This window comes from Pelophylax lessonae, assembly GCF_965119305.1.
Source record: "Pelophylax lessonae genome assembly, chromosome: 7".
Classification (NCBI taxonomy): Eukaryota; Metazoa; Chordata; class Amphibia; order Anura; family Ranidae; genus Pelophylax; species Pelophylax lessonae.
The window spans coordinates 110,816,467-110,844,218 of NC_138774.1; the positions used below are offsets into that span (position 1 = coordinate 110,816,467).

General features: G+C 40.7%; 1 protein-coding gene across 1 annotated transcript in view; it reads left to right on the top strand.

Moving 5' to 3' along the window:
* The window catches only part of HTR2C (5-hydroxytryptamine receptor 2C), a 446,785-nt gene extending 430,522 nt beyond the window's left edge, over positions 1–16,263 (top strand). The window contains exon 4 of the mRNA XM_082263634.1: positions 15,012–16,263. Within this exon, the coding sequence (XP_082119760.1) occupies positions 15,012–15,847 (836 nt within the window). The 3' untranslated portion in view covers positions 15,848–16,263. The remainder of the gene's footprint in view (positions 1–15,011) is intronic.
* The last annotated feature ends 11,489 nt before the right edge of the window (positions 16,264–27,752 follow it).

Below are 27,752 nucleotides of genomic sequence, written 5' to 3' on the forward strand. Positions count from 1 at the left end.
CAAGCTGTGATTTTGATAGCAAGCAAAATCGTTTCTTGTATTAAAAAAGGTATGAACTGCAGAGATAGAGATATCATTTTGCCTCTGTACAAATCATTTGTAAGACCTCATCTGGAAAATTAAATTCAGTTTTGGACACCAGTTCACAAAAGGAATATTGGGGAACTAAAATGTGCTTTATTAGCCACAGACCATATGACATAATGCAATGGGATGTTTAGGATATTAATATGAGTCATAACCAAGTCCAAATGCTAAAATCTTATAAAAACAAATTATTAAAATATTTTTAATAGGGTGCTTTTGTACCAGAAAATACAGGCACACACTTCCTGCATGTCTTCTCCACCCCAGTATGTATCTTTTGATGTCAAAGATATCACTTTACATATATTGTACAGCAATAATATCTAGGTTAGGTTCTGGAAGGTGCAAATGGAGAGACAACACAATTCTATGCATTTTTCCGGCCTCTAGTCCTCCTTTTCAGGAGAATAAAACAGGAAGATCCAGTCATAAATGTTATTGTATAGCATTTAATGATAATAACTCAATGGGGTTGATTTACTAAAGGCTAAATCCACTGTGCACTACAAGTGCACTGCAAGTGCACTTGGAGGTGCAGTCGCTGTAGATCTGAAGAGAAGATCTGAAATGAGGGGAAGCTCTGCCGATTTCTATCACCCAATCATGTGCAAGCAAAAATGCTGTTTTTATTTTCCTTGCATGTCCACTCAGATTTACAGTGGCTGCACTTCCAAGTGCACTTGCAGTGCACATGTAGTGCAATGTGGATTTGGCTTTAGTAAATAAACCCCAATGTGCCATGCAGTAGGCAGTCCTGTGAATGTAATATATGCTGGACAACATATGCATCTGTATTTTCTTGCGCTAAAGCATCAGAGTAAGAATATTTTAATAATTTGTAAATTTGTTACAATATTACTAGTTGGACTTGGCTATGGCTCACACTGGTAGCCTAAAAGTCCTCTTGTGCTATGTAATATTGTATGTGCCTGTTATAATGATTAGAGGTGTATGTACCTACACTATTAAAAAGTATTGGGACGCCTGCATGCACATGAACTTTATTGACATCCCAGTCTTAGTCCATAGGGTTTAATATTGAGTTGGCCCACCCTTTGCAGTTACACTGGTGATCGAACGTTTGGGCACCCCAGGTAAAAATTTGTATTAATGTACATAAAGAAGCCAAGGAAAGATGGAAAAATCTCCAAAAGGCATCAAATTACAGATTAGACATTCTTATAATATGTCAACAAAAGTTATATTTTATTTCCATCACTGACACTTTCAAAATTACAGAAAACAAAAAAATGGCGTCTGCAAACGTTTGGGCATCCTGCAGAATTTATAGCATGCACTGCCCCCTTTGCAAGGCTGAGACCTGCCAGTGTCATGGATTGTTCTCAATCATCGTCTGTGAAGACCAGGTGATGTCAATCTCTTTAAATGCTCAGACTCATCTGATTTGCCCCAACAATCGGCACCGTGGGATCTTCTAAGCAGTTGTCTAGAAAACTGAAACTGAAAATAGTTGACGCTCACAAAGCTGGAGAAGGCTATAAGAAGATAGCAAAGCGTTTTCAGATGTCACTATCCTCTGTTCCGAATGTAATTAAGAAATGGCAGTCATCAGGAACACTGGAAGTTAAAGCAAGATCTGGAAGACCAAGAAAAATATCAGACAGAACCACTCGCAGGATTGTGAGAAAAACAATTCAAAACCCACGTTTGACTGAACGATCCCTCCAGAAAGATCTGGCAGACACTGGAGTTATGGTACACTATTCCACTATAAAGAGATACTTGTACAAATATAGTCTTCATTGAAGAATCATCAGAAGAAAACCTCTTCTACGTCCTCACCACAAAAATCAGCGTTTGAACTTTGCAAATGAACATATAGACAAGCCTGATGCATTTTGGAAACAAGTTCTGTGGATCGATGAGGTTAAAATTGAACTTTTTGGCCGGAATGAGCAAAGGTACGTTTGGAGAAGAAGGGGCACAGAATGTAATGAAAAGAACCTCTGTCCAACTGTTAAGCATGGGGGTGGATCAATCATGCTTTGGGGTTGTATTGCAGCCAGTGGCACAGGGAACATCTCACGAGTAGAAGGAAAAATGGATTCAATAAAATGTCAGCAAATTTTGGATGGTAACTTGATGCCATCTGTGAAAAAGCTGAAGTTAAAGAGAGGATGGCTTTTACAAATGGATAATGATCCTAAACACACCTCCAAATCCACGGGGGATTACATCAAGAGGCATAAACTGAAGGTTTTGCCATGGCCTTCCCAATCTCCTGACCTCAACATAATTGAAAATCTATGGCTAGACCTTAAAAGAGCAGTGCGTGACAGACAGCCCTGAAATCTCAAAGAACTGGAAGACTTTTGTAAGGAAGAATGGGCAAAGATACCTCAAACAAAAATTGAAAGACTCTTGGCTGGCTACAAAAAGCATTTACAAGCTGTGATACTTGCCAAAGGGGGCAGTACAAGATATTAACTCTGCAGGGTGCCCAAACTTTTGCAGACGCCATTTTTTGTTTTCTGTTATTTTTAAAGTGTAAATGATGGAGATAAAATCTAACTTTAGATTAGATAAGATTTTTACCTGCGGTGCCCAAACTTTCGATCACCACTGTATAACAGCTTCAGCTCTTCTAGGATGGCTGTCCACAAGGATTAGGAGTGTGTCTATGGGAATGTTTGACAATTCTTCCACAAGCGCATTTGTGAGGTCAGGCACATATGTGGAGGGGAAAGCCTGGCTCACAGTCTCCACTCTAATTCATGCAAAGATGTTCGATCGGATTGAGGTCAGGACTCTATGCAGGCCAGTCAAGTTCCTCCACACCAAATATTGTTAATAATATTCAGCTGAAGAAAAAAATAAATGGAAGAACAGTGTGCACCTAAACCACCCTGGATAACAAGCATCAAAGAACAACATCAAACCCTAAATTCTAGTAAAACCCTAAATTCTAGTAAAAAAAAAATAAAAAAATAAAATAATTAAAGAGAAAATAGGCCTTAAAAAAGTAGAAAGGATACCCTTGACATTTCAAATTTACAAGGAATGCCAAAATAAATTCAGGAAAGCAATTAGGGCATCTAAAATAGAATATTAGAAATACATTGCTACAGCAAGTAAAAGAAATCTATTTTTTTTTTTTCAAATTTATCAATAGTAAATAGGTTGTTATCATTCCATGAGGAAATGAGTGAGAAAGCGAATGGTGGAAGTCCAGTGGATGTAGTTCATCTACATTTTCTAAGGCATTTAATACAGTAACTATATAAGCGTTTAATCTTTAACCACTTCCCGCCCGCCCTATTACAAAATGACGGCGGGAATGTGGTTGAGTTATCCTGACCGGACGTCATATGACGGCGGCAGGATAACACAGCTCTGGGCGCCCCCCGGGGGCGCGCAGAGCGGCGATCGGTGATGCGAGGTGTCAGTCTGACACCCTGCATCTCCGATCTCGGTAAAGAGCCTCTGACGGAGGCTCTTTACCATGTGATCAGCCGTGTCCAATCACGGCTGGTCACATAGTAAAACAGGAACAGCCGTTGATCGGCTTTCCTTAGTTCGTGCCTGACAGGCACGAGTAAAGGAGCGCCGATCGGCGGCTCCCCTGACAGGGGGGGGGGTCGGCACTGGTAATCAGATCATTGATTACCAGTGCAGACCCTCGGGGGGGGGGGATGCCACTAGATCCACCAGGGATGCCCACTATGACCCCAGGGATGCCCACTATGACCCCAGGGATGCCCACTATGACCCCAGGGATGCCCACTATGGCCACCAGGGATGGCAATCAGGGCTCAGGGAGCCCCCCATTGCCCTCCCCATCAGTGATGCCCACCAGTTTCCTCCCTATCAGTGCTGCCCACCATTGCCATCCTTTAGTGTCGCCCACCAGTGCCCATTATTGCCCACCAGTGCCGCCTATCAGTGCCCATTAGTGCCCATCAGTGCCGCCCGTCAGTGCCGATCAGTGCCGCCCGTCAGTGCCCATCAGTGCCAACCAGTGCTGTCTATCAGTGCCCATTAGTGCCCGTCAGTGCCACCTATCAGTGCCCGTCAGTGCCGCCTATCAGTGCCCATCAATGCCGCCTATCAGTGCCCAGCAGTGCCGCCTATCAGTGCCCACCAATGCTGCATATCAGTGCTACCTATCAGTGCCACATATCAGTGCCTATCAGTGCCGCCTATCAGTGCCGCCTATCAGTGCCGCCTATCAGTGCCACCCCATCAGTGCCACCCCATCAGTGCCACCCGATCATTGCCTCCTCATCAGTGCCTGTCAGTGCAGTCTCATCAGTGCTCATCAGTGCAGGAAAAAACTTATTTATTTACAAAATTGTATAACATAAACAAAAAAACTTTTTTTTTTTTTCAAACTTTTCTGTCTTTTTTTATTTGTTTAGCAAAAAGTAAAAATCGCACAGGTGATCAAATACCACCAAAAGAAAGCTCTATTTGTGGGGGGAAAATTATATAAATTTGGTGTAAGTACAGTGTTGCATGACCGCGCAATTGTCATTCAAAATGCAACAGCGCTAAAAGGGGAAAATTGGCCTGGGCGGGAAGGGAGGGAAGTGCCCTGTATTAAAGTGGTTAAAACAAGCTCTGTAGGAGTTGCTGAAATTGTATGTATATACAATATCTCACAAGCGTGAGTACGCCCCTAACATTTTTGTAAATATTTTATTATATCTTTTCATGTGACAACACTGAAGAAATTACATTTTTCTACAATGTAAAATAGTGAGTGTACAGCTTGTATAACAGTGTACGTTTGCTGTCCCCTCAAAATAACTCAACACACAACCATTAATGTCTAAACCACTGGCAACAAAAGTGAGTATACCCCTAAGTTAAAGTGTCCAAATTGTGCCCAAAGTGTCAACATTTTGTGTGGCCCACCATTATTTTACAGCACTATCTTAACCCTCTTGGGCATGGAGTTCACCAGAGCTTCACAGTTTGCCACTGGAGTCCTCTTTCACTCCTCCATGAAAACATCACAGAACTGGTTAATGTTAGAGACCTTACGCTCCTCCAACTTCCATTTGAGGATGCCCCACAGATGCTCATTAAGGTTTAGGTCTGGAGACATGCTTGGCCAGTCCATCACCTTTATAATTCTTGAGCAAGGCAGTGGTCGTCTTGGAGGTGCGTTTGGGGTCGATATCATGTTGGAATACTGCCCTGCGGCCCAGTCTCTGAAGGGAGGGGATCATGCTCTGCTTCAGTATGTCACAGTACATGTTGGCATTCATGGTTCCCTCAATGAACTGTAGCTTCCCAGTGCCGGCAGCACTCATGCAGCCCCAGATCATGACACTCCAACCATTATGATTGACTGTAGGCAAGACACACTTGTCTTCGTACTCCTCACCTGATTGCCGCCACATGCGGTTTACACCATCTGAACCAAATAGGCTTATTTTGGCCTCATCAGACCACAGGACACTGTTCCAGTAATCCATGTCCTTCGTCTGCTTGTCTTTAGGAAACTGTTTGCGAGCTTTCTTGTGTATCATCTTTAGAAGAGTCTGTATGGTCTTGGCCACTTTGCTGCAGCTTAGTTTAAGGGTCTTGGCAATCTTCTTATAGCCTAGGCTATCTTTATGTAGAGCAACAATTCTGTTTTTCAGATCCTCAGAGAGTTTTGTGCCATGGGGTGCCATGGTGAACTTCCAGGAACCAGTATGAGAGATTGAGAGCGATAACACCAAATTTAACACACCTGCTCTCCATTCACACCTGAGACCTTCTAACACTTATGAGTCACATGACACCGGGGAGGGAAAATGGCTAATTGGGCCCAATTTGGACATTTCCACTTATGGGGTATATTCACCTTTATTGCCAGCAGTTTAGACAATAATGTGTTAAGTTATTTTGAGGGGATAGCACATTGAGACTGTTATACAAGCTGTATACTCACTACTTTACATTGTAGCAAAGTGCAATTTCTTCAGTGTTGTCACATGAAAAGATATAATAAAATATTTACAAAAATGTGAGGGCTGTACTTACTTTTGTAAGATACTGTATATGAATAGGAAACAAGTTACGTGAACAGGTCCAGGGAATAGTGATAAATGACTTGTTCTCTGAATGGTCTAAAGTTGTGAGAGCTGGGCCCCAGGGAGCAGCCAATGCTGTTCAATGAGTTTATTAATGATGTAGCGGTTGGAATGAAGAATTCAGTTTCAATGTTTGCTAATTTTTTCAAATTATGCAGGGAAATAATTCTGAAAGACTGCTCCAAAAGCAAAATGTACACTGGGTAGCATTATCAAGTCAGTGTACCATTTTACTCTAACTGTAAAACTACTGCCTAAATATAAATCAAATCAATAAAATTCAAAGAAAAGAAAAATGCAGACTTACTTTTCTTTTCTTGTGTTCCAAGATGTTGAACTAAATTAGTGCATTACACTACACATTTAAACAGCTAATTCAAATGGCACAGATAAATCTCAAGCTTACTCTCCCCTGTTTAGATTTGTTTTTACATGGTTGCTCGTAATTGTTTCTTATTACAATGTATTGGCAGAAAAAAGAAAACCTTCAAATATGGGCTTACTAAAATCTAGACAATTCCGTCTTATTCAGTCCAAAATGGTATGCTTATCTTTTATGACTGATCTATATTGGTTTTACACTTAGGGTAATATTCTTTTGTAAAAGAAATAGCATGGGACTTATATATTAAAGTGATAGTATTATTTCAAATATAATACATTCAGTATTTCATTTGACAGATAAAACAGCTCTCAGGTACATATTTCATCTCTGTAATTTAGATGTTTGCCTGTAGTTCAGCTTCACTCTGTTGGGGACTGCAACAACTGAGGTTTCAAATCTACCCATCAATCACACGTATTACTGTCATTGGTGGATTTAAAAAAAATCAGAAGGATGAATGTTCTTTTTCCCTTTTTTCACAAAGGCAGCAGGGCCAGTAATGGCAGCAAAAATATCAGTTTTTACATGAGTGATCCTTAAGGTCATATTTACTCATTTCTTCTGATTAGGGCCCTTGGTAACCAGGTGGCTCCCACTACAGTGCTTAACTCCTTCATGTCTAAGCCTTTTTCTGACATTTGTTGCCTACAATATAAATATATTTATACATATATATATATATATATATATATATATATATATATATATATATATATATATATATATATAGATAGATATAGATATATATATATCTATATATATCTATATATATATATATGTATAGATAGATATAGATATATCTATATATATATATATATATATATTTTAGCGGAGACCCTACAGCAGTGATGACGAACCTTGGCACCCCAGATGTTTTGGAACTACATTTCCCATGATGCTCATGCACTCTGCAGTGTAGTTGAGAACCATGGGAAATGTAGTTCCAAACCATCTGGGATGCCAAGGTTCACCATCACTGCCCTAGAGAATAAAATGGTGATCGTTTGTAATATTTTATTTCATACAGTATTTGTGCAGCGATCTTTCAAACACAATTTTGTTGGAAAAAATACACTTTTACGAATTAAAAGAAAAACAAAACAGTAAAGAAAGCCCAATTGTTTGTATGATTTGTATGCTGAGTAAATAGATTCCTAACGTGTCATGCTTTAAAATTGCGCATACTCAGCACTTAAAAATATATATATAAAAGGGAATCTTTAAACATTTCTACTGGTTACCAGTTTAGAGTTACAGAGAAGGTCTTGTGCAAGAATTATTGTTCTCACTCTAATGATCGCGGCGATACCTCACATATGTGGTTTGAACACTTTTTACATTTGCAGTCGCGACTTACATATGCGTTCGCTTCTGTGTGCGAGCACGGAGGGATGCTGCGCTTTCATTTTTTTTTTCTTATTTTTTTTTTTCTTACACTGTCTCTTTGAAAAAAAAATTCTGACCACTTTTATTGCTGTCAGAAGGAATGTAAACATGTAAACAATAGGCAGTGACAGATACTCTGTATGGAGGGATCTGTGGTCTAAAAGAACCCAAATCCCTCCATTACACAAAATCAAAACGCCAAGTTTGGCTATTGAATGCTGTCATTTTTTAAAATTTGGCACCTTTAGGTCTTCTGTAAACTGGGTTACTAGATCTGAGACCCAATGGAAGCTTATTCTGGCTTTGTTCGGGTCTCCGGCCAGCCGACAGACATGCCAGCTGGTCGCTCGGGCCTCCCAGCGGGATGGAAGAGGGGGAAAGCCATGGAAGGCGGAAGGGGGGCCATCCCCTCCATCTGCTTGGTATGGGGGCACAAAGAGGAGAGTAGGAGCCAGGAGTGCTGGTGGGGGACCTGAGAAAAGGAGGTTTTGGGCTGCTCTGTGCAAAACCATTGCACAGAGCAGGTAGGTATAACATGTTTGTTATAAAAAAATAGGCTTTACATTTACTTTAAGATAAAATTCTTTTGCAAAGTTAAAAATTTCCCTGCAAAATGAAAAGCCTATTTGCCTTTAGTGAATGAACCCCTTTTAGTCCTCCTCTCCATTCCAAACCCTATTCCTAATGGCTTAGAACACACAAAGCTAATACGTTTCTTGATACTTTTTTAACCACTTGCCTTCAGGTTACTGTCTATTTACGTCGGCAGAGTGGCTCTCCCAGGCAAAATCACGTTAATAAGTGTCATCTGTCTGGGAGGAGCTAGGGGGCGAGTGCACGATGGAGGCGGCACACTCCCGCCCCCGATCGTCAGCAGGGAAGCTGGCGCGTGTGTCAGGCAACTCTGATTGCTGCCTGACACTCTCGATCTCTCCCCGCTGAGAGAAAAGGATGGACGGCTGATGTAAACAGCCGTCCGTCCTTCTGTCTGCAATGATCACAGAGACCATGTGATCCTGCCATATAGGATCGCCTGTCTCTGTGATCATTTCAAAAGCCCAACCCCCCCACAGTTAGAATCACTCCCCTAGGCTTGCATTTAACCCCTTGATCATCAACAGTATTAGCCCCTTCCCTGCCAGTGTCAATATTACAGTAACAGTACATATTTATAGCACTGATTACTGTAGTAATGTCACTGGTACCCCCAAAAGTGTCAAAAATGTCAGTTAGGGGTCTGATCTGTCCGCCGTAATGTAAAAGAATGTGACAAATATTGTTTTTTTTTTTCAAAATTGTCACTCTCTTTTTGTTTATAATGCAAAAAATAGAAATCGCACAGGTGATCAAATGCCACCAATAGAAAGCTCTATTTGTGGGAAAAAAAGGACGTCAATTTTATTTGGGTACAGCGTCGCACGACCGTGCAGTTGTCCGTTAAAATAACGCAGTGCTGAATCGCAAAATATGGCCTGGTCATTAAGCAAGAAAATCTTGAGAAGTGGTTAAATCTTTTGTGAAGTACTCAAAGCCTAAACGAGATCCAATTTAGCAGCTTTCACATATATGCATGTAGCATGTAAGAAGAAGTAAGGATTCTATTTGGTAAACTGTTTTAATAAAATAATTCTTTTAAGACTATAAAGCAGACGCAAAGCAAATTTCAGGTACAGTCTTATCTCTTGAGTAAGTGCTAATTGTAACAGCCTTCCCTTTAGATGATCAATTTCACATTGAACCAGAACACTGGGGATCCGATTGTTTCCAACCTAATGATTTGTCTAAAGTGTTTTATTTGTTGTGTTCACTGGCTTCAAGCTTTCTATTTCAGACCAAGTGTTTATTATTAGATTTTGTTAAAATAATTAGAATTGAGTTAACCCATCATAAGAGAAATACAAGGGCTGCCAATGCTGATTTTATTTTGAAAATACTGGCTACCTGGCTAACACGTTGACTGAACCAAACAAATGTTTGTAGATAAGGAAATCTAGAAAAAAGTCAGTTATACCTGATCCAGGTCAGTGACTAAAAACATTGGAGCTACAGAGTCAGTAGGAAACTCAATCTGCTACCATTTTTAGAAGGTCTGTCATGATCTGTAGGTAAATACCTTATCTTGAAAAGTCATGGTACATGGAAGTAGCCCCCAGCTTTGGTATGACCACTTTCCCTAAGAGATAGCTGGTGATCTGCCAGGAATCCCCTCATGGGAGTTTGGAATAGCTTCAGACTACACCATAGTCATCCAACAGGTACTATTGAATGCAGAGTCAGGTAGATGTCTAGAGAACTGAAGAGGTGAATGCAAAAGACAGGTACTAAGGTGTGCTAAATGCAAGACTTTAATAATAGTGGGCAGCCTGGAAGCTATCCATACTAGTAGTAGGATTGGCAGCAGAACCATAGTGGGCTGATTATAGTAAATTGTAGCAGACTATAAAACAACAGTAGCATACTGTGGCTGGACTAGCTTTAGCGGATTGTAGCAGGGCTCTAGCAGACTGTAGTGGGACTATAGCAAACTGTAGAAGGACTGTTGCAGGGCTAACTGTTGTAGGTTGTAAGCAGGATTTGACTGTAACAGATAGTGGCAGGGAAGACTGGAGCAAGACTTGACTATGGCGGACAGTGACTGGGCTTACTGACTGGCAGAAAGTCCTTGGGTGTACAGAGACCAGGGGAACACTAAAAAAATGCTTGATTGGTAAAGGAGTGTCCTGCTGTAGCTTAAATACATTTTCTGGCCCCATGAAACATCATATGAGGTGGCCAGGACACCATAGGCAGTAGCCAGAAAAGTGTGCAACCATAGAAAACAGAAAAGGTGCTGATGCTGGAAAGTGGCTGTGACAAGGTCGCTAAATCCTCCTTTTATCTGTCATTCATGGCAATTTTACTTTACAAAAAATTTTTGGACCTTTGGTTGTTTTGTCAATCAGTGAAATGGTATGGCACTTAAAGATTATTTATTAGGGTTAGGTTCCATGAATTCAATAGGCAATAATGCTGCCTCCTTAATGACTGTTTTTTTTTTTTTTTTTTTCTTTGTCGAGCGTGAATTTGATTGGGACTAACATGCTGCAAGCACACATCAAGCATTTGGTTGCAGCACTCTTGAATGGGAGAGTTTCCTAAATGGTGCCACCTGTCAACATGTTAATTGGCTGTGGCTGCAACAAAAAGCATTGTGGACATGGCATGTGTACAACCTCCTTTGGCTGTATGTTAGGTTTTAGATGGGCAGTTGAGGGGTGGTAAAAACCACAGCTAAACCATCTGTTTTTATGGCCTGCCTGGCCACCCATGTGAAAGTGGTATAAAGGAGTAATGTTATGCTAATGTAGCAAATGTATTAATTCAAAACTGGAAGTCATGCTTGTATTCCAATATCTCAGCCTTGTCACCTGCCATTCAATTGAGACAGCCTTATTTCCCAGTAAGCATACACTTTTTCCCCTGCTGGAGAAAATTGGATAATGCTTTGCTGTTTTTTGCCTTCCTCTGAATCAACTGTGGGTAAATGATTGTGTATATAGGATTGCAATATTCTTCTTTATTGGTTGAACTAGATGGACTTGTGTATTTATTCAACCAGACTAACTATATAACTATGTAATTTATCCTTCAAATGACTTCCTCACCATCCCCCAAGGTCTCACACCCCTTTGCCCACAATCCTGGAAGAGCCATACTGTGTAGACAAGAGGAAGCCAAAAGAAACACAGCTGAAAAACTATCCTATTTGGTCCTGAAGTCCTTTGAGCATGCATCCCTTTCATTACCAAAGAGATCCCACTTATCATGCAACCCAGTGATGTAAAGAATAACCACTCTGCCCAAACAGTGAACAGAGGAGTATAAGACATGGGAGGGGGCAAAGTCATATTTGAGTAAGGCCCCTTTCACACAGGCGGACCAGTCAGATCCGTCTGTTCGTTTTTTTGGCGGATCTGAACGGTCCCCCCATGCATTCCTATGGGGCATCGGATGTCAGCAGAGACATGTCCGCTGACATCCGACCCGATCCGTCAAATCTGGAAGGATAGAAACCCTATTTTCCATCCGTCCAGCGGATCAGATCGGATGGGATCGGATGAGAACGGACCGACGGTCCGTTCCCATCCGATTTCCCCCATAGAGATGCATGGGGAACTGACAGCTGTGTCTTCGCACTGTCATCCTTCTGCTCATCGGGGAATCGGTGGAACGATCCCCTGCTGAGAAAAGCGGAGTCCGTTTGATGGACACACTGTGTGAAAGAGCCCTAAGAAATTAAATTTAAATAAAAATGACATTGTAAAAGAACCATGACGCCTTTTAGTTAAATTCTCTAAAAAGCATTCAATATCATTAAACTCATTTGCTAGGAGTGGTGCTAACATCACTGGTCTGAAGTACAGTTTTTTGGCTGAATATTTTTCAGGTTATAAACATTAAGTTGAACCTTTAATATAGAAAATCAATGTGTAGAAAGTTGCAGAGTGATTTTCAACTGCCAAAACCTATTACCTAACTCTTGAATCTGTCCCTCACCCCATGGGAAAATGTGATGATGGAATAAATGCACATTGAGTCTTATTAAATTTCCTCTTTTTATCCTGTGTTAGTATTTATCTAATATATAATACTCTGGATTAGTCTTCCGTTTTAATGTTTTGTTTTTTTAATTGCTTTACAATTATGTTGTGAAGTAATTAAATTGAGTAGACAGATTACAATGCTAAACAATAAAATGGTTATTTATTGAACTATAAATTAACCATGCATACAATAATTAGTGTTAAATGGAAAAAAAAATATTTGCTATCAGCAAATGTATCTCATATAATTATACAGGTGGTTTTTGTATGGATGCATGTCCCTCTGTGTGTTGACAATCTTTTTCACATGTACATATCATGCAACTTAATGGCTAAGTTTTGACTGTGTTATATATAGAGTATCTAACAAAAGTAAGTACACCCCTTACATTTTTGTAAATATTTCATAATATCTTTTCATGTGACAACGCTGAGGAAATTACACTTAGCTAGAATATAAAGAAGTAAATGTACAGCTTGTATAATAGTTTAAATTTGCTGCCCCCTCAAAATAACTCAACACACAGCAGTTAATGTCTAAAGCGCTGGCAACAAAAGTGGGTACACCCCTAAGTTAAAATGTACAAATTGGGCCCAATTAGCCATTTTTCCTCCCCAGTGTCATGTGACTCATTAGTGTTACAAGGTCTCAGGTGTGAACGGGGAGCAGGTTTGTTAAATATGGTGTTATCACTCTCACTCTCTCATACTGGTCACTGGAAGTTCAACATGGCGCCTTATGGCAAAGAACTCTCTGAGGATCTGAAAAAAAAAGAATTGGTGCTCTACATAAAGACAGCCTAGGCTATAAAAAGATTGCCAAGAACCTGAAACTGAGCTGCAGCATGGTGGCCAAGACCATACAGCTTTTTAACAGGACACGTTTTACTCAGAACAGGCCTCACCATGGTCGACCAAAGAAGTTGAGTGCACGTGCTCAGCATCTTATCCAGAGGTTGTCTTTGGAAAATAGACGTATGAGTGCTGCCAGCATTGCTGCAGAGGTTGAAGGGGTTGGGGGGGTCAGCCTGTCAGTACTCAGACCATACGTCACACACTGCATCAAATTGGTCTGCATGGTTGTCTTCCCAGAAGGAAGCCTCTTCTCAAAATGATGCACAAGAAAGCCAGCAAACAGTTTGCTGAAGACAAGTAGACTAAGGAAATGGATTACTGTAACCGTGTCCTATGGTCTGATGAGACCAAGATACACTTATTTGGTTCAGATGGTGTCAAGGGTGTGTGGCAGCAACCAGGTGAGGAGTACAAAGACAAGTTTTTCATGCCTAAAGTCAAGCATGGTGGTGGGAGTGTCATGGTCTGGGGCTGCATGAGTGCTGCTGGCACTGGGGAGCTACAGTTCAATGAGGGAACCATGAATGTCAACATGTACTGTGACATGCTGAAGCAGAGCATAATCCCCTCCCTTCGGAGACTGGGCCGCAGGGCAGTATTCCAGCATGAAAATGGCCCCAAACACACCTCCAAGATAACCACTGCCTTGCTAAAGTGGCTGAGGGTAAAGGTGATGGACTGGCCAAGCATATCTCCAGACCTGAACCCTATTGAGCATCTGTGGGGAATCCTCAAATGGAAGGTGGATGAGCGCAAGGTCTCTAACATCCACCAGCTCGGTGATGTGGTCATGGAGGAGTGGAAGTGGGGCAACCTGTGAAGCTCAGGTTAACTCCATGCCCAAAAGGGTTAAGGCAGTGCTGGAAAATTTTGGGCCCAATTTGGACATTTTAACTTAGGGGAGTACTCACTTTTGTTGCCAGCGGTTAAGACATTAATAGCTGTGTGTTGGGTTATTTTGAGGGGACAGCAAATTTACACTGATATACAAGCTGTACACTCACTACTTTACATTGTAGCAAAGTGTAATTTCTTCAGTGTTGTCACATGAAAAGGTATAATAAAATATTTTCAAAAATGTGAGGGATGTACTCACTTTCTAACCATTTGTCACTGTACATCAGAGAAAAATTGTTAGTCCCACCTTCGTACCTTTCTTATTTGAGTGTAAAGCTGGGTTGGGCAGTGTTGTGTGATTTGGCAGGGACCAGTGTCAAGGGGCAAGCTGTAACTCAGACTTTTGACAATTGCATGTTTCTATTATATGGATAGGAAATGTTTTTTCTTGGATCCAAGAGAGTGATGTTATGGTGTTGTGCTACATTTCTCGTTATATTTAACACTGGTGCACACTACTGTAATGATAAGTGGGAATGATATTGCACAGGGAGAGGTGGTTGAGGAGTGAGTATTGTTTATGGCAGTTGGGTCCTGCATAACCAGTTTTGCTGTGAATTGGTTAAATTTTTCTCTTTTTTTTTGTATTCTTCTTTTTATTTTATTCTTATATTGTAAAATTGAATAATAAAAATAAAAAAAAGATTTCAAAATGTATAATATTGCCCTAAATTACCAGCAGAGGAATGCTCATAATATTTGAAATGTCCAGTATGCTTCCAAAAATCCAATATAAGAAACAAGCGTATAAAATATTTATTTTTCTTGCAGGTATTTCAATGCCTATTCCAGTGATTGGTCTTCAAGATGACTCCAGAGTGTTTGTGAACGGGAGCTGTGTATTAAATGATGAAAAATTTGTACTGCTTGGATCTTTTGTGGCATTTTTTATCCCGCTGATCATCATGGTATTTACGTACTGTCTGACCATTCAGGTGCTTCAGAGACAAGCTACTGTGTTCATGTATGAGGAAGTGCCAAAGCAGAGAAAGAACAGCTTAAGTGGTCTAAAGAAAGACAACAACACTGAAAATATTTCAATGATTCAAAATCATGAGACTACTTCTCACATGAACTCTCCAGTGAACAAAGAGGCAGCTCTGTTTCGAAAGGGGACTATGCAGTCAATTAACAATGAGCGCAGAGCTTCCAAAGTCCTTGGGATAGTATTCTTCTTGTTTCTCATCATGTGGTGTCCATTCTTTATCACAAACATCATGTCTGTACTTTGCAAAGAGGCCTGTGATAAGAACCTCATGGTGGAACTATTGAATATATTTGTTTGGGTTGGTTATGTGTCCTCAGGAATCAACCCACTAGTCTACACACTTTTCAACCGAACGTATCGAAGAGCTTTTTCCAACTACATCCGTTGTCAGTATCACAGTAGCAGAAAGACAATGCTGCAACAAAACCAGTGTCATCATAACCCAGCATCAACTGTTATGTATGGCAAGGACCTTAATTTAAATCATTATAGAAACGGTAATGAACTAACTAGCATGGACTTAGATATGACAGAGGAGGCTATTGAAATGCAGCCTGGGACTTCTGAACTATCTTTAAACAGTTCTAATGTTGTAAGTGAACGAGTTAGCTGTGTTTAAAAAACAAAAAGGTCCAATGGACTTTCACTACTTAGGTTAGTTTCAAATATTTGTGTAAAAGAAATGTAAGTCATGTCAGACAATAATGTAAATATTTGTTACTTATTGGAGGCCATTTTTTAAAACACCTCTCTGCAGTACAGTGCTTCGGTCCAATTATTTATGTCAAGGTAAATTCCCATTATTTTAGGCAACATAACTGTTGTTTTGGTTAAAAGGCTGGTGGAATGTGATGGCTTAAAATAACATGCATGAACAAATTTTGCTCTTAATATGTCATTGGATGACATGTAAAACCTAATAAAATTGCTGTACATGCAAATATTGATCCATTAAAAAGTACATACATTTTTCTAATGCTACCAATGTTCACAATTTGTTTCCTTAACCCTTCTGTTTCTTTAAAGATTTTGGAAAAAAATATTACTACATAAAAAACTGTATTCAACAAATAAAGTGTATGTATAACCATTTTTTTTCCTGTTTTGGATAGAGTGGGGAAGGGTTAAAACCCAAGTCAGTTTTTTTTTTCTCTCTGTGCTTTGATGAAGAGGTTTTACCTTTTCATCCTGTCCCAGAGATATAAAAAGAAGTGAGAGGAAATTTCTGTAAGGTACCATGAATTTAGCTCTTGGATATTTGTCACCAGAACAGGTGTCCCAACTGGAAGATTTTCCCTCATTTCACGTTTTGGTGACAACTCAAACATTTTAAATATCCTATAACCTCCTATCTGGCCAACACTGTCACAAAGACAAATAGCAAGGGTGAATCTCTTCATAAAAAATAAAAAAATGACAGCTATTTTATTATTACTCTGTGCTATCCAAAACTAAGGAAGAAAAAAACTTTGGCTTTACAGTGTTTGAAGTTTCTCCTTTATCCAGGCCATAATAATAAGGCATGTTCAGCTGGAAATGAAATATTACAGAACAAGTCGAGCTGAATGTGACTAACTATTAGCTAACAAATTAACTTTCTGTTTTATGTGCTGGTTACAGCTGTTGGTTATTCTAGAGCAGGCAGCATACATTATAATGATATCAGAGTCAAAGAGTTCTGCGAAGCCATGTTTATAAATCTATACATTACCTTTGTGTTTTTGTTTTATCTTGTAGGATACATACTGTGCATTAATGTTTTAGAGTCAGCTCATCCAAAACTTTCAGATTGGAATTTTGATGACTTGAATAATTTGAAATTCCCATCAGGGTCATATAATTTTAAAGCTGGGTATACATTGATCAAAAGTCAGCCAGTTCAGCAGGTACTGGCCAAATTTTGATCTGTGTGTAATCCTCCCTGTCCAACAGAAGTCGATCTGTGTGTGCCCCCCCCCCTGTCCAACAGAAGTCGATCTGTAGATCGACTTCTGTCAAACTGGACTGCTGTACAACAAATTCAATCAGCTTCTGCTGGGAGAAGTTCCACTGTCAGAATAAAATTGCACAGTGGGAAGGATTCCTCCATTCACCTCGCCCGCCAACTGAATGCAAAAAATAATGATGTGTGTATAACCAGCTTAAGAAACAATAGCCACATCTTCTAGGTCCACTATCCCCCAGAATGCCAATGGACTTCCTAACAAAGCACATTTAGGTAGAAGTAAAGACTAAAGCCAACACATTTTTGAAGCCTTGCCCCTCCACTGCTAAAAAAAACATGCTACGTACTGTTTGATGCTTCTTCAGAGTGGTCAAGTGATCACACAGCTATTTCTGCTGTATGTCATTGAGAGGCTAGACAATGATTGGGTTGAATTTGTTGACCCTCTGACATCCGGTGTGCTGTCTGTTGTTGAGGTGGAAGAAAGCTCCCTCTCATTACCTGCAGCAAGCCTCACAATGACACACAGCAGATGGAGCTGTATGATTATGGCTAACTGTATTTAGCATGGTTATCAATAGTGTGAGGCAAAACTTTAAACTTTGTTTAAATAAGCTTTTTCTTCTTCTTTCAGCATCTGTCCAATGTTGGGGATGTGTGAATGTCTGGTGCCATTGGTGGTGCACTTCCAATCTCCTTTAGACAGCATCTTGGGTGTGCACTGTTGTTGACAAAAGGCTTTATCATTTGCTAAGCAAACACAGTATTATTATTTACTAATTATAAACTTTTTTTTTTATGTGTCTTTTTGAATCTATATAGGTATTACCTTACACTATTGCCTACACACCATAAATCAGTATAAGAGTGGTTGCTTCTGAATCAGTCAACTAGAGCTGTAGCAACTGACATAGAGGGGTTACATGATGTTGTTATATCAAGGTACTGTAAGATGTTGCTATTTGTAGATTATTACAGTCAAAGAGAAACTGCAGTTGAATAAGAATCAAAATACATGTGTCTCTCTTGCATCATACAAAAGTGTTGGTTTATTATTTCAGGCAATAACAACAATGGAGCAGGGAGGGGGGAAAGCAAAAAAGGAGTCTTATCAATAAATACATTATATTAGTTATCTATGTAGATTGACAGGGATTGACATATCAGAAGTATGGCTACATAGAATTCTAATAGTAGGTAAAGCAGGTTATGTTTAAATATTTTACCTGTATGCTTAGCTGTTTGTCTACAGTTCTTTTTGAGTGAAGAAAAGGAAATGTTCTTTATATTTTTGAAAATATATGTATATTAGAAATCATTACACATGACTTATAATGTACCGACAAATGTAAATGATAAGGATATTGACATTGTTGAAGATTTTTATAGTCTTATATATCTATGTAACATCTTATGTGCTTACTGTTTATAATACAAAATTTTTCATCATATAATCCATGAAAACAATTAAATAATACTGATTACTGTATACATTTACAAAGACTTGTCCAGGTATATAGGATACATAGGTTTAAATTAAAGGAAATGTAAACCTTAAGAATAAATTTTTATTTGGACACATTTGGCCTCATAAATATATCATTGAAAGATTTTTCTTGTTGGATACGTCAAATAAAACACCTGTTGAACCTGACAGAAATCTTCTCATCTGACAACATCCTGTGCTCACTGCCTATGCTGCATTCTTATCAGATACATTGTTTGCACTGGTCTCTAGAGACTATGGAACCCTCCCTGTTATGTCATAGAGAAGAGGAGGGAAATAAGTTACTGTACATCTAACCCAGGTTGAAAATGCTGCAACTCAATAGATCCAGTATGCCAAGTGAGGGTTGTCCCCCGGGGACAGGAAATATATTACTGGAGGGATCAATGGGTGAAAATAAAGGAAGAGAGGCTGAAAAAGTAAAATAATGTTGCCACCACATCTGGTAAGCTGCAATATATTTGATTTTTGTTTTTGGGTTTAAATATGGTTTAATGTGATTTGTGCATTCAAAATGGGGTAATATGGTTTGTTCTAATATTGAGTCCTTCACTTTAATACAGAACTCTATAGCTTCTAATATCCTTATAATCTACAGTAATCCCTTGGGGTGCAAAATATGCATTCCAAATGAAGACTTAAATGATATCTCAAGAATCTGCCAATTCTACATGTGTTATTTGAAACATGTTCATTTTTCCGCCTAAAGATTCATTCCATGTGGATTATTTATTTTATTTATTTTTAATGTAAAGTTCATTTAATTGTTTTGTACCATCTTACTTGTCTGTAATTTTAATCCAACACTACATGAACAAATTTAGCATGTGTAATTTTTATTTAAACAATTGTTAGCTAGTATTTGGAATAAATCATGAAAATAACTACTTGGCCACCTAATGACATATTGCCTCATGAGCTATAATAAAAATAATTTGCATTAAATGTGCATTGCAAATGTCCATTAAAATAAGCAAATAAAATACATTGCACTACTACTGTCTAGTCGTTTCTTTTAAAAAGTGTTACTGTATTAGCCACAGTAATGAATGGCACCACATATGAACAGTAAGACAGTCCACTATATTTGGGTCTTCCACATTATTTGGCTCCTGTCCTGCTGCTTGCACACCAATTTTGACAGTAAAAGGCCACTTAGCATGCTGCAAATCACTTGCCCCGGCTACCTCTGTCTTATCAGGTGTGGCCTCTTGTGGCTGCTAAAGGAGGGAAGCCAAGGAACTTAACTTCCCTTGTCATGAACAGGAAAGATGCCTGCAACTGCAACTTAGCATGGTGAGTAAATAAATAGTCATCTACAACACATTGAAGAGGGGTATGCTGTGCTTTGACTTGATTAAAATACAGTGGGTACGGAAAGTATTCAGACCCCCTTAAATTTTTCACTCTTTGTTATATTGCAACCATTTGCTAAAATCATTTAAGTTCATTCTTCTTCCTCATGAATGTACACATAGCACCCCATACTGACAGAAAAACACAGAATTGTTGACATTGTTGCAGATTTATTAAAAAAGAAAAATTGAAATATCACATGGTCCTAAGTATTCAGACCCTTTGCTCAGTATTTAGTAGAAGCCCCCTTTTGATCTAATACAGCCAGGAGTATTTTTGGGAAAGATGCAACAAGTCTTTCACTCCTGGATTTGGGGATCCTCTGCTATTCCTCCTTGCAGATCCTCTCCAGTTCTGTCAGGTTGGATGGTAAACATTGGTGGACAGCCATTTTTAGGTCTCCCCAGAGATGCTCAATTGGGTTTAAGTCAGGGCTCTGGCTGGGCCATTCAAGAACAGTCACGGAGTTGTTGTGAAGCCATTCCTTCGTTATTTTAGCTGTGTGCTTAGGGTCATTGTCTTGTTGGAAGGTAAACCTTCGGCCCAGTCTGAGGTCCAGAGCACTCTGGAGAAGGTTTTTGTCCAGGATATCCCTGTACTTGGCCGCATTAATCTTTCCCTCGATTGCAACCAGTCGTCCTGTCCCTGCAGCTGAAAAACACCCCCACAGCATGATGCTGCCACCACCATGCTTCACTGTTGGGACTGTATTGGACAGGTGATGAGCAGTGCCTGGTTTTCTCCACACATACCGCTTAGAATTAAGGCCAAAAAGTTCTATTTTGGTCTCATCAGACCAGAGAATCTTATTTCTCACCATCTTGGAGTCCTTCAGGTGTTTTTTTAGCAAACTCCATGCGGGCTTTCATGTGTCTTACACTGAGGAGAGGCTTCCGTCGGGCCACTCTGCCATAAAGCCCCGACTGGTGGAGGGCTGCAGTGATGGTTGACTTTCAACAACTTTCTCCCATCTCCTGACTGCATCTCTGGAGCTCAGCCACAGTGATCTTTGGGTTCTTCTTTACCTCTCTCACCAAGGCTCTTCTCCCCCGATAGCTCAGTTTGGCCGGACGGCCAGCTCTAGGAAGGGTTCTGGTCGTCCCAAACGTCTTCCATTTGAGGATTATGGAGGCCACTGTGCTCTTAGGAAACTTAAGTGCAGCAGACATCTTTTTGTAACCTTGGTCAGATCTGTGCCTTGCCACAATTCTGTCTCTGAGCTCTTCAGGCAGTTCCTTTGACCTCATGATTCTCATTTGCTCTGACATGCATTGTGATCTGGAAGGTCTTATATAGACAGGTGTGTGGCTTTCCTAATCAAGTCCAATCAGTATAATCAAACACAGCTGGACTCAAATGAAGGTGTAGAACCATCTCAAGGATGATCAGAATAAATGGAAAGCACCTGAGTTAAATATATGAGTGTCACAGCAAAGGGTCTGAATACTTAGGACCATGTGATATTTCAGTTTTTCTTTTTTAATAAATCTGCAACAATGTCAACAATTCTGTGTTTTTTCTGTCAGTATGGGGTGCTATGTGTACATTCATGAGGAAGAAGAATGAACTTAAATGATTTTAGCAAATGGCTGCAATATAACAAAGAGTGAAAAATTTAAGGGGGTCTGAATACTTTCCGTACCCACTGTACATTGGAGATAAACATGGATTTTCCTTTCTGCAAGTACCCACAACTTGAAAGGTGAATCTGGGACAGGTGCAAAACAAGCAATTGCCTCTGTAATGAAAGCCAGAGAGATGATGGTCACATGGTAAGGGCAGACAGCAGGTAAGTCCACATGGTAATATCACTTGGTTTGTTACCCACTTCACATCAAACACAATGCATAAAAACACCAGTTTCCTGAACAACAGCCCAAACTGCTTTAAATTTACACAGTTATCCAGGTTTAATCTACCTTTGTGCATAAGCAGCACATCACTTTCTTTGCACATTACGGGGTCTTTTTTTAAGCAGCAATTTGGCCTGCATTTACACATCAAGGCTCTTCAAGCTCTCAGGGGAGGCCCTCCTGTAAATATTGACAACTCTACTTCTTTTTTCTGACTAAATAGAACATGCGATCAGTTGCCAAAATGTGTAGTGTAAGTGAGGGGAAGGAAAAATTGGGGCCCCTTATCTTGCGAGACCAGGGACCTAAATACTCCTCAATGGAAATTAAAAAATGTAAATAACGCATTGCAATTTTGCATTCAAACACAAAGGAAATACGGGTCATTTGAAACCTATTGACCTAAACAAAATCCACCTACATCTTAAGGGAGAAGATTAAAAAAAATACATTGTAGGTAAATTGAATTCATCTACAAACTGAAAGCTAATCTGTTTTCAGAGCTTAATGAAAAATTAAGCTTTTCACAATTTGTACAGTGCCAGTCTAATTAAAATCTTAAATGGTGTGTATATAAGTGTATAAAACACACTGGATCTGACTTTTTTTTTTTTTTGGAAATACAGAGGTTGAGCATCCAAACATTTATTTGTTTGGATATGGTGACAGGAATAATTAGTATGTAATTTGGTAGAAATGTTGTTCTAAGATGGTAAAGGAAGTAATATTCTTTCCCCAGAGGGATGGATGTAATCCATGTAGGAGGAAAAAAAGAACTGGATGGAGCATTATCCTTAGGTTAAAACTTTTATTGGACAAAAAAGATCATAGTGAATGTAGACAAAAATTAAAATGAATTAAAAAACATGGCCGCCTGCAGAACGGACCGTGTGGAGTGATGGCTGGGCTATCTCCCTCCAACACATTTCCCCTAAGCAGGCATCAGCTGGGAATGGAGTACTGGGGTATGGATTGCATTTCCATGCATAGTTTTGTGATATTTTTTGCATAAATATATGGAATAATACATTGTAGGTACCAGCTACCATGTTGAATTGTGTAACTTCCCCTATTCAAATGCTAACTGACTTTATGTAAAGTAGCTGGTTAAACAGGAGGGGGTAGAAAAGGAGAGAACAAAGCCATGTGCTAAACACAAGGCTTGAAGTCTGGAAGGAAGATTGGAAGACTGGAAGGGAAAGCTTGACCAGCTATGGCTATGTTCCTTGAGGAACCAAGAAGATTCTGATCTTAACGCATGTACCAATCATCATAACTGATATAAGTTCCTAACTTAAAGCTAAGTAGTAATGAATTGTGTATGTTATAGGCGTTAACTGGTATAAATTAATAGGGTTGATTGCTTATGTATGGGTAGATTTATTGATTTTCTCCTGTGCCTTTGAACCTATTTAACTTTTTATACTGTATATGTGTATACATGATATTCTGTGTAAATACCTATACCTCCTTGAAAATTGCTTTACAACTTAAAATAGATATTAATGAAGAAAAACATATGGGGACTCCATTTTCAATTGTAGTGACCTTAATATTTGCTGATTAAAAATACTGCATAGATTATTGATGGGGAATGGCATGCAGAGAAAATCGGTGAAGTGTGGGGAAGGGGGTCGTGCAACTTGCCTGCTTGGGCTACAGATAGTCCATTAATGTCTGTTACAAGGAAGATTGAAAAATATTCTTCTCCTTTGAATAGTTCATGGTATGATGTAATCTCAGATGTTTCCTCCGATTTTAGTCAGATTTTGAGTTCAGTAAGGGAAAGATGTGGGCAGTAGCCATGTTTATTTGGCATTTCCATCCTGCTCTACATACAGAACTGAAATGAGGAAAAAGCAGGGATGGAAAAGCAATTATTCAAAGAATATCTTGCAGTGGTTACAAAGTGTTTACAAGACACTGTATCAAAACAATGCTTTAGAAAATGGGCATTAAGAGTCACACCTGCTGTGGCTTCCAACTGTGTCCATACCACTGAGGGTAAAGCTGAAGATTTAAATGAGTGGTGTGCAACACTCATGGGCAAATCTGTTGATGTAAACGAAAAGAGGTTTGACCGCACCCCAGTGGATGAAGATAAAATGATCCTTTATTAAGATTGGAAATTAAACAAGACAAGACAATTGAGCCACAGACAGTTGACACATTTCATGATTCAAGATCGCTTAATCATAACTGGCATTACATCCTTGCATCTGATGTTAAAATAGTAACGGTAACATATGTTCCCATTATGGGAGTAATTATTGATGTTAACTATTAACCAATTACTAACATCCCAGCAAAGACAATCAGATTGGTATATGCAGCCCAAAAAATTTTTATCAACCAGTTTTTTTAGACCCGGCCGGACTACCTCTCAATCAGTGACATGGCTCCATTTTAAAGGCAATTTTAAATGTGGTTCGAGAGAATGTGGTTGTTGTTCCCATATTTTATTGGGGGACAGTTTTCAGTCCACAGCCTGTGATGTTACTTATAAAATTAATAGATTTTTTAATTGTAACACTAGTTACATTATTTATGTCATCACATGTAGCGGATTATCTATTCAGTATTTTGGCAGAACCACCCGTAGGTTAAAAGATAGATTCCAAAGTGTCTGTGACAGTGCTGGTGAAGGAGCAAAATATAAAAAACCCAGTGGTAGGGGCATGGTCTGGACATGGCCAGATGAAGCTGCTTCACTTGTGAGCTCTGTCCTGTATCCCACCTGGTTTGGCTTAATTTTTATCATTACAGCCAAGGAATGAAATCAGCCAAAAAGAGAAAGACCAAGGGTACCCCCGGGAACACAGGGACCCTGAACTGCACAGCTAATAAGGGAGAAATCAAGCATTATTTACCCTCATCGTAGACATCTCCGGCCCACAAGATGGCAGAAGCACATGGCCTACAGCACGAGGCAGCGGAACTACCCTCGGCCTCACCTGCTTCCTCTCTTCTATCGGAGCCTTTGTCGGATACACCAGTGGTCTTCCACCCTCATCAGCCGGACACATCACAGGGACTGCTTACACTTAGAGCGAATGAAGAGCTGAGATCCCTGCTCCGCTCGTTGCCAAGCAAAGCCGACCTTGAGGTGATCGTGGGCAGACTGGAGGAGACCCACAGGAGAGAAGTACAAGCTGTCCGGAAGGAGGATTGGACACTAGCAGATCAAGTGTCCACAGGAGAAGCGACCATTATAGAGATGGGTCAGAGAGTCTCCGCAGTGGAGGCCACCCAGACATCTCAGGAAGACGTGGCAGCTGCCTTACAACTGCAGATGGAGGATTTGGAAGACAGAAACCGTCGCAATAACATCCGTGTCTGGAGCCTCCAGGAGGCCACAGGCACAGAACATCTACTTGCTACAATCACAACCATTGTCGGTCAGCTCATGGGAGAACCACTCCCAGAGCACCTGGAATTTGATAGAATACACATACCCATAGGCCCGCCCTCCTCAGATCCAGATAGGTATCGGGATGTGATCTGTAGGTTCCATAATTATAGTCATTAGGAACTAGTCATTCGCAGTGCATGGGAAGCAGGGCCTATTGACTTTGATGGAGCCTCGAATAAGATTTTTACAGACCTATCCAGAGCCACCCTTCAACGTCGAGCAATGCTGCGCCCGCTCTTAGATCTGGCTAGACAAGCTGGCATAACCTGCAGATGGAGTTTCCCCCTCTCGGCCACCTTCTGCAAGGGTCATTCCTTTTTCACCCTCAGAGCCCCGAGAGATTTGGGAGCTCTATTTGCCTTCATGGAGACTGACCCAATTGAGGTACCAGACTGGCTGCAGGTGATACCCCGTCAGGTGAACCGTCAAACTGCCGCACCTCCTTGAAGCAACCTGCCACCAAGATCTCAGCGGAATCACTGCCGATTGAGAGCACCAACACCGGATAGCCTTCGAGAATCATACCTGGGAAACTTATGTGAGTGATAAATGCTAACAGGAGTTGAGCGAACACCTGGATGTCCGGGTTTGACCGAAATGGAAAATAAAGTCCGGGTTCGTGAACCGGACTTAACCCGAACTTTGCCCCGATCCCGAACCCCATTGAAGTCAATAGAGAACCGAACTTTTGAGCACTAAAATGCCTCTAAAACAAACATGGAAAGGGCTAGAGGGCTGCAAATGGCAGCAAAATCATCTTAAGAGAATGACAAGTGCTCTGCAAACAGATATGGATAGGGAAATAACTTAAAATAACATAAAAAGCAGAAAAATAAAAAATAGTAATCTTGAATGATGTAGGAGGAGGACGAGGCACATATGGAGTAGTAGGTTGAGGTGGTGGTGGATATGGCGGTGTAGGTGGAAGCGGCGGCGGCAGTGGAGGAGGAGGCCCATATGGATTAGGAGGTTGAGGTGGCTGTGGATGTGGCGGTGGATGTGGCGGTGTAGGTGGAAGCGGCGATGGAGGACGACGAGGTAGCCAACACTGGTTTTTGTTTTTAATTTTATTTCTTTTTAAATTAGGGTACACCCCAAAAGAGTGAGAAAGATCAAAAATACAACAATGGCTGGGTAAGGCCGGTATACATGTCTATTCTGCACAAGGTACGGACAAGTCCTGTGGGATCCATGCCTGGTTCATTTTAATGAACGTGAGCTTGTCCACATTGACTCTGGAGAGGCGGCTGCGCTTTTCTGTTATAACGCCCCCAGCTGTGCTAAATGCATGTTCAGGTAATACACTGGCTGCAGGGCAGGCCAGCACCTCCAATACGTAAAGGGCAAGCTCAGGCCAAGTGCCCAATTTGGTGACATAGAAGTTGAAGGGGGCAGACCTGTCATTCAGTACGTGTATAGTACGTAAGGAACGGTAAGGAACTGTATATGGTATATGGTACATGGTAAGGAACGGTGATGCGGCGGGGGGGTCTTTTTCCCCCTTCTGGGTTGAGTCTGGCCTTGGAAAAGGTATGTGTCCCTGGTTGTGGGCCGGGCTCTCCCAAAGCTGTCTAAGTTCTGAGGCCTTCTGGTAGGGACGGGGCTGCACTGGTCTTGCCAGGGACTAGGATTCTGAAAAGCCTGTGGTGTATGTGCCCCTGGAGTGGCAGTCCAGGGGTGCCATAATTCACGGTGAATGGCAACACTATGAGTATGGCACCAAGGACACTGCACTTCCTACACACATTTTTCACACCTGCCTCTAGGGCCGGGCCTTTTGTTCAGGAGTCAGGACCAGAGAAATTTTTTATTCCTGGCCGAAGGGCCTGCCTTAGTATTGCAACATGGCACTAACCTTGCATTTCTCCACTATCCCTTTCCCCACTTTTATGTGTTGTGTGTCTCACGTTTTGTGTTTTTTATTGTGGCGGTATACTTTATTTTGCACAGCGTGATTAGTAGGGTGTAGGTACTTGGGCCTGTCCCTGAAAGTCTTGGGAGGGGGTGGGTATGGCCTTCTGGCTTGGTTCGCCCTCTCTCATGGGGTCTCTCTTCGGGAGAGCCCCACCTAGTACTTGGGGTGGTCTGTTTCAGCAGACCTCCTAAAGAACGGGGCTGCCTGGTTTCGGCCAGGTTAGCCAGTGTAAGTACCCCAGTCCCTGTCAGGAGCCTTGCGCCCAGGGGGATCAGGGTCAAGGACCATGTGTACACCCTATGCACTTTTTGTGTTTCACTTTTTTGGTGTGCACTTTTTTATGCACCCACCAGGTGATGAGTGTGTTCACACACCAGGGGCTTAAAAAAAAAACAGCTGGTGGGCCTGGTTGTTGTGGCGTGCCGACAAAGCTTTTCAACATTTCATACATGCTAACCCTGCCTTATGAGGTGCTGGCGGTGCCCTGGCTGCGTTGGTGACCTCCTCCTCCTCTTCTGCCTTCGCCTTGTGCTTCC